The 12996-nt window shown below is 40.0% G+C and overlaps 1 protein-coding gene across 1 annotated transcript in view; it reads right to left on the reverse strand.

Annotated features, from left to right (window-relative positions):
• LOC139719125 (dedicator of cytokinesis protein 3-like) overlaps positions 1-12996 on the reverse strand; it is a 129274-nt gene that overhangs the window by 58784 nt on the left and 57494 nt on the right. The window contains exons 15-25 of the mRNA XM_071630556.1: positions 12401-12519; positions 10186-10357; positions 9330-9436; positions 8388-8559; positions 4880-4977; positions 4283-4366; positions 3311-3411; positions 2687-2818; positions 1812-1920; positions 1138-1333; positions 516-643 (exon numbers count right to left, since the gene is read on the reverse strand). Coding sequence (XP_071486657.1) covers positions 516-643; positions 1138-1333; positions 1812-1920; positions 2687-2818; positions 3311-3411; positions 4283-4366; positions 4880-4977; positions 8388-8559; positions 9330-9436; positions 10186-10357; positions 12401-12519 — 1418 coding nt within the window. The remainder of the gene's footprint in view (positions 1-515; positions 644-1137; positions 1334-1811; positions 1921-2686; positions 2819-3310; positions 3412-4282; positions 4367-4879; positions 4978-8387; positions 8560-9329; positions 9437-10185; positions 10358-12400; positions 12520-12996) is intronic.

Below are 12996 nucleotides of genomic sequence, written 5' to 3' on the forward strand. Positions count from 1 at the left end.
CATCATAAATTTCACTAGAATTAACTTCATCAATAACAGCACGACTACCATCACTTTCATCATTATCATAACACTTATGATCAGAATTAGAATATGTAATTTGTAATTATAACTGTCATGATTGTTGTATCTAAATGATTTCTAATTTTTACTTTATTGACAACTTTGATACATCAGTTTTGTTAGTATGAACATCTTTATTACGTAGTAGGGAGTGACACATGAGGGCTCGAGCCCTCGGGTAATAGTAAAGAATTTTACTTTTGTGAGTGGTGGCCCATGTGACACACCCTTACATTTTATTCATGTATATATTTCATGTTGCAATTCTATACCAAAATGAATAATAACAGAAATAATAATAATATTAATCATATTCGCTATTGTTAGCACCATATTCACACTGTTCTTTTTTTTTCCTTTTATCATCACTGTCTCCTGTTTCTTCATCTTAAACTTATTCCTTTCTATATTTCTCCTTCTTCTTCTTTCTTCATCATCCTTGTGCATCTCACCTGGTAGAGGGTGTGTAGGGTGGTGAGAATGTCCTCCACAATGGCGATGCAGAACTCCGGCAGGAGGTCGTGGCGGATGTGATGCTGCAGCTGGGTCAGACAGGGCTGGAGGAGAACTTGTCTCGCCACTGGGGACAAGGCAAGAAGGACTCATCAACCACCCAAATATGACCCTCTACTGGATGTCTATTTATCTCCTCATATTTCACTCAGACTACCAAGCTAGGCATGTCATGCTGATATTCAAATCACACAATTTTCTCTTTTTGATCTTGCAGTTTTCCCAAACACTGACTCTTTATCATCATTAACAGAACATTCTTAATGAGGGACTTTGTAAAGAATAAGCTTCAAAAATCGTGGTAATATACTAAAGTCAATGCTGAAGACCTTAAAATATGTTTCTTGTCACTAATTTGTGAATAACAATTTCATGTAATGGATTAGTTCAATACACATTTAGCCTGGAATCTAGAGAAAAACCATAAACTCTTCTTTAATAGGTGAAAGAAGAGTTGCAAAAATTCAGATATTTACATGTGTCTCCTTGAAAGATCTAAGAGTATACATGTAGTATCTCTTAACGATACTTCTAGAATACAACTATTGAGTCTGAACTCACTTGGTGACTGAAAGAGGGAGCTGTTGATGGCTTCCTTGATACACTCCAGCTTGCTCTGGAGGACACTGGTCTTCTTGGGCTGAAGAGGGATGCAGTCCAGCAGGTCAGCTGTGAACTGACTGACCTCCGGTGCTGTGTACATGGCCATGGCCATTAGCTCGTTGCAGATGGTGCTGAATTTGCGCAGAACTACAAGCTGTAGGTGTGACATGGTGGAGACTCACAGTCATTAGTACTGCCTGAATTATATTGGTCTCTCTAGCATGAATTTTATTTAATAAAGATGACGATCATCTAGCTAAAGAAGATCTAGCACTGGGATGGAATTGTATAAAAGGCAAGCATGGATAATCATCCATATCATAAATACAACTAAAAAATCATTATTGATATCATTATAAACATCTCGCCTCCTCCTCCTCCTCATCCTCATCACCATTATCATCACCATCATCATCAACATCATCATCAACATCGTCATCATCATCATCATCAACACCATCAATATTATAAACATCATCAACACCAACATCATTATCATCATCATCACCACCATTATCATCAACATCAACACCATCATCATCACCATTACCATCATTAACATCATCATAAACATTATCATCAACATCATCGCTCTGCATGAATAAAACAATTTGGCAACAAGGAGGAATTACCTGATAACCTTCCAGCCTTTCGTTGTCCTTCTGCATGAGAGAGTTGATTGACTGAAAGAGGTTTCGAATCGCGTCTTGCATGTCGCCATCGTGAATGTCACCAGTGGCCCTATGATGCCATGTTACATTAAAACTGTTACCTCCAGGCATAGGTCCCATAATTTGATGGTAATTGAGCTTACAACTTCCAAAAGGACCTTGCTACAAAATAAATTCAGGATATACTTACATCACTGAGTCCCTTTGATTGTCTAGCCATTTAAATGCCCTATTTAACTACAAGAGGCAAACCTTACATATATCTTAAATACATTTTCAGTGACAAGTAAATCCACTTGTTCAAATGGACAAAACAAGACGCATGGAGAAAATGACACAGGAACAGAGTAAAGTAAGGGCAAAAGACAGAAGGATTTGAGGATGTAAAAATTTGTTTGTTTGTGCAAGAAATACTACCCATAGTGGTCCAGTTGACACAATATGCATAGCATAAGTACTTGTCTCTCTATCAGGTTTGACTGTGTTAAGAGTTATAATTGTCATACAGAATTCTCTTTCATACTGCAAAATCCTGCTATGAAACCCTTTTCACACTGAAAAACCATACTACAAGACCCTTTTCACACTGAAAAGCCCTGTTTATAAGACCATTTCACACTAACAAGCCCTGCAACAACACCCTTTTCACACTTACAAAGGAAAAAAAAACCCTGCTATATCTAAGACCACTTTCACACTGAAAGCCTTGCTGAAAGACCCTTTTCACACTGAAAGGCCCTGCCTACAGCACCCTTTTGACACTAAAAATGCCCCGCTGCAAGACCCTTGTCATAATGGAGAGACCTGCTGTGAGCAAAGGCTAAGACACTACTCACAACTTGTAGAGAATGTGGGAGCGGAAGATGAACTTGAAGAGGTATTGGAGTCCCTCCAGCATGTTGGATACATGTTCTGGCTTGTATGTCAGAGCCTTCTCGATGTACTGCATCATGTAATGAACCAAGAACCTGGGGGAAAAACACATGGTTGTCATATTATAAGAGAGATAGAAACGATAACCCACACATTTCATATGGTCTAAGTATCCACATGCAGCAACAAATGTGTTGTGTGTATCACTCTATCACCACACAGATTCATACATTATATTCCGCTTATTTACACGCAGCATTCACACCGATTCACACCGGAGCTGTGCAGACATATAGATCTACATGTACTGTACAGGCAAGCTTTTTGTTGTCACTCAAGCTATACCAGAAGTCAAGTGATGTATACCTGATCATGAGAATAGACAGAGAAAGCCAATCTTTTTTTTTTTTTTTTTTTTTGGGGGGGGGGGGGGGGGGTAGAATATCCTCATGTAATTCAACCCAACCCCATTTGTCTGTATGTCTGCTCTTGAATTTCAAAGTAAAGTAAGAAGTACACACTGCAGGCAGTTTTAATAGATGTTTGGGCAACAATTCTACGAGATAACATAGCAATCCCATACTCACTGGTGTGCTAGTGTGCTGACAAAATGTTTCTCTATGTATGAGTCCAGGACAGTAGTGAAAGACTTAAACCTCTTCTCTCCCAGAACACTGATGATATGTACCTGCAGGGGCGGGAAAGAGAGAGAGAAAAAAAACAACAACAATATAGCATAATCATTATAATACTATTCTACAAATTCCAGTCATGTTACACTGCATGGAATACCAATCAGCAATGATACACCAATGAAAAGTTCTCATTACTTCAAAAAGTTGCTGAGGTGTGCAGAAAAAAAAAATCCTTTCTTGTTTGATTACTGCTTCTCACTTCAATTTGAAGTCAACCTCCAGAACAAGAGCATCAGCTTCTCAGCAGAGATAAAACAAATTCATGGAATGTGCCTGCCAATTTGTTACTTTATCAGCCAATGAAACAGGTTCAAGATAACCTGTGTCATCACACCAAAATGACTACATATTGCTTTGGTTTGCTTAGATAGAAGAGACTAATGTAGGTAGTGTGGCATGATGTCCCACGTCCAGGACAGAGGGTGCGTTCGAGCACTCTAATGCCAACCAAAGCGAACTGAACCAAAGCGTACCGTACTGAACTGTGCCAGATTTGAAGCGTTCAAGAGCTCTTTTGAAAAAGCGTACCTCACAAGTTATTTTTAGAAAAGGTCACACATTTTTGTAGCAAGAATGTTATTCACCTGGCACTTGAACTACTTACAGCTGTCCCGAACAAAGAGAATGACGTCTTTGCATTGTGAAGTATGCGCATGATACACGCATGCTTTACAGCGAACTTTTGGTATGCTTTTGGAGCACATCGGGAAGTGGTCCACTTTTGGCTCAGTACAGTACAGTATGGTATACTTTAGTAGCTTTCGAGCGCTCCTCTGGCGTGGGTACGGTATGGTACGGTTCGCTATAGGAGAGCGCTTGAACGCACCCAGAGACGACACTAAGACAAGACTTGCTGAAACTCACCAGAGACTCAAATATATGGCGGCCGTACTCTTCTGTCCTCTCGTCTAGGATGGAGAAGAGAGCATCCAGGATGTCTTGGAGAACCTGCATCCGAAGGCAGAGAGTTTTCATCAGTAGATGTCAGATTTGAGAAAAATAAAGATTCATTCAGACAACAAATTTGAGCCTCATTTTATAACTGATAGTAATTGCAACTGTGAAGACTCTTAGTTTGGGGTTCATGCAGTTATGCAATGCACATAGGGACCCTAATTTGTCATGTTCATGGTAGATTCCCCACAATTTTCTTCTTAGAATATAAGTGTCTTTGCAATCGAATTTTGAAAAAGAAATTAAAGCAAAACTTATATTTCTCACTGTCAAATCATTTAACAAGAGTGAAAAGAATCTGCCTAAAATGAAAGTAAATCTTTATCAGTTTTCTTCAACGAGCATTTTGAAAAAAAAAATAATAATGAAAGCTTGCATGGATTAATGTCATTGTACTTTCACTCAAAAGATTTAGGCAAGTGTACCGGGCAACTGGCTCAACGAATTTGCTAATTTTTCCTTCCCATGACAACTGACCAAGGACAATGTGGGATGGATGTGCCTTACCCTGACAATGTCTTGACCATTGACACTGGTCAGCTTTTCCAAGATGGTGTGGAGTCTATCTGGGTGTTGTCTCCATTTCAACAGTCCAAGGAGATTGACTGATGGGGGAGGGAATGGAAAGAAGGGAGATGAAAATGTGAATGCCTGGAGGTTCAAACTCATACTGTTTCCATAGCTTCCATTCCAAATATCAGGAAATTACAGCTATCATAAGGCAGCACTGAAGAATTTTTTCTTCTGCATGATGAATAAGAGGTTGAGCTTTCAAAGTGCTGCAACAACAACAACAACAAAATCCTATGATAGGTTTTAATTTCTAAAATAAGTTTATCTGAAGGTGCAGCTTCGAGGTACATGAAGACACAGCAAGCCTGGTGTCAAGAGGACCATTGGTCTCCCATGAATGGAAATGAAGAAGGAAAAAAAAAACGTTCAAGAGCTAGATGAGTTTATCTGTGAATGATTGGTTTTATGGGAGAATAGATCACATAAAGAAATATGAGTAAGGAGATGCTGAGAACAGTGAATGCTGGAATACCAGTTTCCGCTTTGCTTCTTAGCACCCCCTTTGTGGTAGCTTTTTTAAAGATCCCACACAGTTTTGACAGTTAAGTTTTTATGAAGACAGAACATCGGTCATATGAGAGTAATGGTACAGCAGAGGTTTGATGGGATCCAACTATTGTGTTGCAGTTTCGACAAGTGACATGAAGCATCATGTAAAGCGAGGATTGTCACACTCATCAAATTGGAAGTTTCAGTTTCTAAGAGGTGTTAATGTCAAAAAGATACATGAGAAATCTCAAATTTAACTTCTGCTGGCAGTCTCCCATTCAGGTCCATTAAAGGTGGGAGATCTCATTTTGAAACAAATTTAAAGGTGCTACTGCAAGTGACTAGGTGTCTACATTTCCAAGTATTTGTATCATGACATGATCTCAGAATAACATCAGCAAAGCAGCATTGCCCTGTATGAATGTAAATACAGTGCACTCCTGTTATAATAAACATGGCCATAATGAGACTCTTGTTACAAACAAGGAAAAGTAGAAATTACGCGGTGCGTAATATATGTCCCCGCCGGAAGTAGCATTTAGCAGCAAAATGTACAATATAGGTAAAAAATCAAGGTCAAAGGTCAAAGAAGTCAAAGGTCAAAATTCTGTGTAGAAATTTTGAAGCTCTCACCTAGTGCCATCACATAAAGGAAACAGAATCGAAATCGGGTTAGAAATGGCGAAGGAGTAGCATTTTGTAGCCAATGTACAATATAGGTCAAAAATCAAGGTCAAAGGTCAAAGAAGTCAAAGGTCAAAATTCTGTGTAAAAGTTTTGAAGCCCTCACCTAGTGCCATCACATAAAGCAAACGGAAGTGAAATCGGGTTAGAAATGGCGAAGGAGTAGCATTTTGTAGCAAAATGAACAATACAGGTCAAAAATCAAGGTCAAAGGTCAAAGAAGTCAAAGGTCAAAATTCTGTGTAGAAGTTTTGAAGCCCTCACCTAGTGCCATCACATAGAGCAAACGGAATCGAAATCGGGTTAGAAATGGCGAAGGAGTAGCATTTTGTAGCAAAATGTACAATATAGGTCAAAAAATCAAGGTCAAAGGTCAAAGAAGTCAAAGGTCAAAATTCTGTGTAGAAGTTTTGAAGCCCTCACCTAGTGCCATCATATAAAGCAAACGGAAACGAAATCGGGTTAGAAATGGCGAAGGAGTAGCATTTTGTAGCAAAATGTACAATATAGGTCAAAAAATCAAGGTCAAAGGTCAAAGAAGTCAAAGGTCAAAATTCTGTGTACAAGTTTTGAAGCCCTCACCTAGTGCCATCATATAAAGCAAACGGAATCGAAATCGGGTTAGAAATGGCAAAGGAGTAGCATTTTGTAGCCAAATGTACAATACAGGTCAAAAATCAAGGTCAAAGGTCAAAGAAGTCAAAGGTCAAAATTCTGTGTAGAAGTTTTGAAGCCCTCACCTAGTGCCATCACATAAAGCAAACAGAATCGAAATCGGGTTAGAAATGGCGAAGGAGTAGCATTTTGTAGCAAAATGTACAATATAGGTCAAAGGTCAAGGTCAAAGGTCACCACTGAAATTCTGTGTAGAAGTTTCAAAGCTCCCATGTAGTGCTATCATATAAAGCAAACAGAATCAAAATTGGCTCATAAATGACAGAGAAGTAGCAAATTGAAGATTTTGATCACACACGGACGCACACACGGACACACGGACGGACGGACGGACGGACACACACACGTACGGAGCCCGTTTCATAGTCCCCTGCTCGAACTCGTTCGGCGGGGACAAAAAGTAAAAATTCAAGTCCAAAATTTATTACCTGTGTATCTTTACAGTCATACTTTATTGTTTGGTAGTAACAAAATTTCAATATAATGAAAGAAAACTGCCGGTCTCAAGGACATCGTTTTCAACGAGAGCAAAAGCAAGCTATTGCTTCAGTACCACATCACAATTTCTCTCATGATAAACACGGATATTGGTATTGGTCATGTTCAGGGCTAAAAAGTGAATCAAACTGCACCGTACCGTACCACACCATACCCTGCCAAATTGGGAATGTTCAAGGGCTCTGTGGAGATTCATGTAGCACTCCTCATAAGTTACTTTGGACCACTTTGTGTTCAAGTGCTCTCTGGCACTAGACAATGCGGTATGGTATGCTTTTGGAACACATTGGAAAGTGGTCCACTTCGGCACAGTATGGTACAACACACTTTGGGAGTGTTCGAGTGCTTCTCTGGCATGGGTATGGTGGTTCGGTATGCTTTAGGAGAGCTTTAACACACTCATAATGACAGAGAGGTAGATTTATATGATGTACATAATCACGCCATCCTATCATGCCTGACCACACAGAACTTTGCAATTCCACAGTATGCATGTCAAACTCAATATGGAAAGAAGAACTAATTGGGTTTAGCTCACAGGCTGACATCTGACTCTCCTTGGTTTGAATATGAGCATCAATGACTTGGATACCACAACCAAGATAACTCGTTCACTGGTAATATCATATCCATGATATGTCACAAACTTTATTTCTTGAACTTGAAATCACCTGGGGTAGTGCCTGAGTATTTTACGATAACATTTGTGACCAATTTACTTTTGTATCAGAACACTCTAGTCAGCTCTATGTATAAGGCGTGAAGTGGAGGCCAAGTGTACAAGAGTCAAAACTGCTATATATAAATCATCCAACAAATAGTTATTGCAATGAGCAGGGTGAACCCGGGTGAAGAGGTCTGCTCTAAATACCTCCAAGGAAATGGTTGAACAATACCAACTGCTTGAAATTCCTCTTTGCTGACAAGTGCCTCTGCAATAGTCAGCAAACGATGACAACTGAAGCCACATTTACGGAGCCAACAAATTACAACACAGGTCACTAAACTTTAAAATCACTTTCAGCGCAGCTGCTACTCTCAATGACTTTCCACCAAGAGCTCATGTGGTGGTAAAAGAAATAAGGACAGAACTTACTGTTCTGAGTGAGCTTAGTGGAGCAGATGACTGTGCGGACTTCAAACGTGTCTTTGTTGTTGTGCTCCAGTGCGTCATTGCCGGGGTAATTGCCCTTGATGACGAGGTCGGCCGTGCAGTAGGGCAGCCTGAGGTACTGGTCAGCATTACTGAAGTCATGGTGTTCAGAGCACTGCCATAAACAAATTAGTATATTTTTGTGATATGATCTGCTAATTTTATGACTGGAGGTGTTGACATAAACTCTATACAATCAAAGGTCAAAGAGTTCTTAACCCACACTGTGATCTTAAGGCCAAAATACACGCTCATGACCCCAATCAATTATCTTATGTATATGTGAAACTGTCACAAGTGCATTTGAAGTTTTGGCTGGCTCAAAATGATACAAACAATTGGTCCAGGGATGCCAATCTTGTGAACACCATTGCAGCATTCTCAGAGCTCAAAAGTTATTTTGGTGGAAAAACAGTAATTATTATCTTACCTGCAATTGACATGTGTAGTAATACAATATTGGAAAAGCAGTATTTTCCATGAGACCTTCAGCATTTTTGGCTAAAAACAGGACAAAATACTGCAAAAAAGTAACAGTAGGCATCTCTGATGATCACTTTGAGTAGACGCTTACGGTATGTAAATGTTTCAGTCAGGTCATATAGATATCCTCTGGCAATAGTCTGTAGCTTAACCTGTTGAGGACGAGCTGATTTTGCTACAACACGCATTTCCCATAGACACTTGCCCGCATATGCTCGGAACTCGTCCTCAACGGGTTAAACAAAGATGAGATATGCTTGTTGTAATAAGCATTACTTCCAGTCATTGTGCATGACTCAAGTGCTCAGTTCCATTGTGGTATCCCCCCCCCCCCCCATTTCACTCCAGACATGTCTCGCTAAAGCAGGGACCACTGTAAGCACTGGACTAAAAGGAACTAACCTTGTAGACGAAGAGGGAGTGGATGCCATCTTCCACCGCCGTGCCATCTTTCTTCATAAGAGGCATGAAGGCCATGGCAAAAAGCCGCTTCTCCCTCTCTCGCTTTTCTGCACATAAAAAAAAGGAGGTCATCATCATCATAAATTCAACAAAATTCATAACTGATCTTTACATCATCCGCGTGCAACGTCTTGGGCCCGAATTCATGAAGGTGGTACAATTGAAACCATGGTCTAAACCATGGAAAATTTGTATGGAGCGCCAAGTGTCGCATGGCCTATTTCGTTACGAAATCAGTCATTTCGTCAATGAAATGACAAGACAAAATGATTATTTCTTTAACGGAATGATTATTTTGTCAATTTTGTCAATAAAATGGTTATTTCGTCAACAAAATGGTCATTTCATCAACGAAATGTCTGATTTTGTAACGAAAAAGGCCATGCAACACTTGGCACTCCACTACAAATTGTCCATGGTTTAAACCATGGTTTCAATTGTACCACCTTACGTGAATTTGGGCCAATGATTTTTAACAAAAAAAAAAAATTGACTTCACCTGTTGAGGACAGACTGATTTTACTACAACCCACATTTCTCATAGACACCTCCCCAAGTATTCTCAGGACTCGTCCTCAACAGGTTAAAAAAACAGACTTTTCACTTTTTGCGAACAAATTGTACATACCATAATGTATCCCCACTATCCTCGAAGGCAAACATAGGAAATGTACTCTTTAATTGCCCCATGTATACAGCTGTGGACACATATCGACTTCTCTCATACACACAAGCAAAAAAAGAAGCCACGAAGCCTAAGTCAACCCATTACCACAGAAGCCTGAAGACTACGTACTGGGTTCACTAGAGCAGTGCCGAAACTCAAAGCGTAGATGGGTATCCTTGAAGGTCTCCATGGGAACGTTCAGTCGCACAATCTCGTTCCACCGCGGCGACATGTTGCGACGGTACACCACCGAGCGATACTCCTTCTCCGGTGGCTCGTCATCCACGAGACATATGCAGGGCTTGGTGCATTCGGGTATAGAGAAAGGAGAGATTTCTGCTGATCAAACTCACGAGAGGAGAAAAAAACTAGAAATGTCGCTACAGCGACTGGTTATACCCCCGCCAAACAACATTTCATAAGCTTTGGTCAAAACAACATTTCATAAGCTTTGGTCAAAAAACTGAGGAAGTAGTTAAATCCGCAAGATCTTTCCTTGATCTTCTGCCATTAATATGCCGTTACCATGGCAACGTACTTTCGGGTACTGTCGAAAAATGCGTCTTGCACATCTACAACCAAAGGCACACATCTGTACCAAGTTTCATGGAAATTGGGCAAAAACTGAGGAAGTAGTTTGCAACACAAAATTTTCCATCATTTTGGCTCATAATATGTGAGCTGTTACCATGGCAACATACTTTTTGTCACTGTCAAGAAATGTGTCATGCTGACCTATATCCTAAGACAAACATTCAATATGAATTCCATGAGAATTGGAAGAACACTGATGAAGCAGTTTTGCCATGAAGCATTTTGCCCTATATTTTACCAGTAACATGCCGTTACCATGGCAACGCACTTTTTGCCACTGCGGAAATATGTGTCTTGCACATTAACATATTCAGATGAACATCTGTACCTAATTTCATAAAAATTGATCAAAAACTGTGGGAGGAGTTCGCGACGCAAGATTTGTACCCATTTTTGCCCATAACATGCCGTTACCATGGCAACGTACTTTTGGGTACTGTCAAAAAATACGTCTTGCACATCTACAACCCAAGGCACACATCTGTGCCAAGTTTTATGGGAATCGGTTGAAAACTGAGGAAGTAGTTCGCGACGCAAGATTTGCAACGGACCGACCGCCCGACCGACCGCCCGACCACCCAACCACCCGACCGCCCGACCACCCGCTGATTCCTATATACCCCCTTCAAACTTCTTTTGGCGGGGGTATAATTATTGAAAATATCTAAAAGTAAAATAAGAGGGAAAAAAAGAGTGAAAAATGAAGATGAAGAGAAAGAGCATATTGAAAAAAAAAAGTATATAAAGATATATATCCATAATTTTGGGGCCTAGATTTTAACTCCATCATAAAGAAATTTTTGTTATAACTACATGTATGTTCATTATAATAGGAGCGAACTGTACGATAGTTGTTTCAAAATATGGATAAACATTATGCTGAAATTAATATTTCAGTTCAATGTGCAACCTAATCTTCATTTGGAGAGTGAGGAAAAACAGAAATAAGATTGCAGTAAATGACATCTTCTTTCAGCACGGCCTTTTTTGTTGTCATATTTTCCTCTATCAGTCCACTGATGAGACGTGCATGATGTTGAATGCTGAAAAATACATACAGACCCACTCTAAGGAGCTCTTTCATAACGGAAAACACTTGTGGGCAGAATCTCTGGATGACAGATAGCCCTTCCAAGAGTAATGCCATCCTGACACTTTCATTAATTTGGCTTCTGCACTGCCCCACATTATGACATGCCAGTGCAAGCCATTCAGTGGCACATAGTCCATTTTTGGTCATGTCAAATTCATGATTGGTTCACAAAATGCATAATCTTCAGGACACATTGACACGTCATGACACGTATGACACGTCATGCGTGACACGTCATACTTACGCATTGTTCACGTATTTGTGTTCATTGCCACGACATACTTGAAGTGGCCATTTTTAAACTCTTTTTGGTAACGAGACTTGTTTTAATTGGTTCATGTATTCCTGCACAGCCCTGCATATGGCACGGACTGGATCAGCTAGTTTGCGCATAGGTTGCACATAGTTCATGGAGGTTTCGGCATAGTTCACAAAGGGTACACACAAGTTGCCTAAAAGTTAGTCATGCCAAAATTTTGAGCACGTTGAAAATATTATCACGCATCGACCGCACTGGCCAGCATCCTCCCACACACTGCCACAATTGTTTCCAACAATAGCACAAATGGTACGTGCCGATGTGCAAACTATGCACAAAACCCAAATGTGTGCAAGTGTCAGTGTGACTTAACAAACTCTCTTGCCACCCAGTCTTACCAGCTTCTGCCATTTATCATCGATGACGCAGATTGTGACCTCTATATTGCGAAACTCTTTCCTTTTGTCGGTGAACTCTGCTCGTTCCAGGGAGATGAATAAGTCATTCCTCAAGTCATCTATAAGAAAATACCAAAATATCACATAAATGAATCTATAAAATGTCACAAAAGGAGAGAAAAATAGCCATGCTGTGCCATGTTCAAATTCTTCATCATCAAAAGTGACGCAACTGATGACGCATTCAGATAAGATACACACCATCTTGTTGGTATTGTAGTAACAATGACAATTTTTACAGGACATGCTTTAGTACAGCAGGGCTCTGATCCTGGAAGACACTTACAAAACATTCAAAATAACTTGCAACTGTCAAAGCAACAGATGAAGTGTTCACAGAGGATCAGCAGTAGCCATCCTCAAACTAAGGTCTTGTAACTTTTGCCCAGTATGATGTCACACATACGATTGGGGGATTCCAATCATGGCGAGACAGTTTGCGAGTACCGAGTTCATAACATCACTTGCTTTGCAGCAAAGAAATTTCTGTCATGAAGATGTGTCATTCAACACACATTGTAAACACATAAAACCAG

This window comes from Diadema antillarum, unplaced genomic scaffold (genome assembly GCF_040938485.1).
Source record: "Diadema antillarum isolate AM-2024a unplaced genomic scaffold, OU_Dant_1.0 scf00000104, whole genome shotgun sequence".
Classification (NCBI taxonomy): Eukaryota; Metazoa; Echinodermata; class Echinoidea; order Diadematoida; family Diadematidae; genus Diadema; species Diadema antillarum.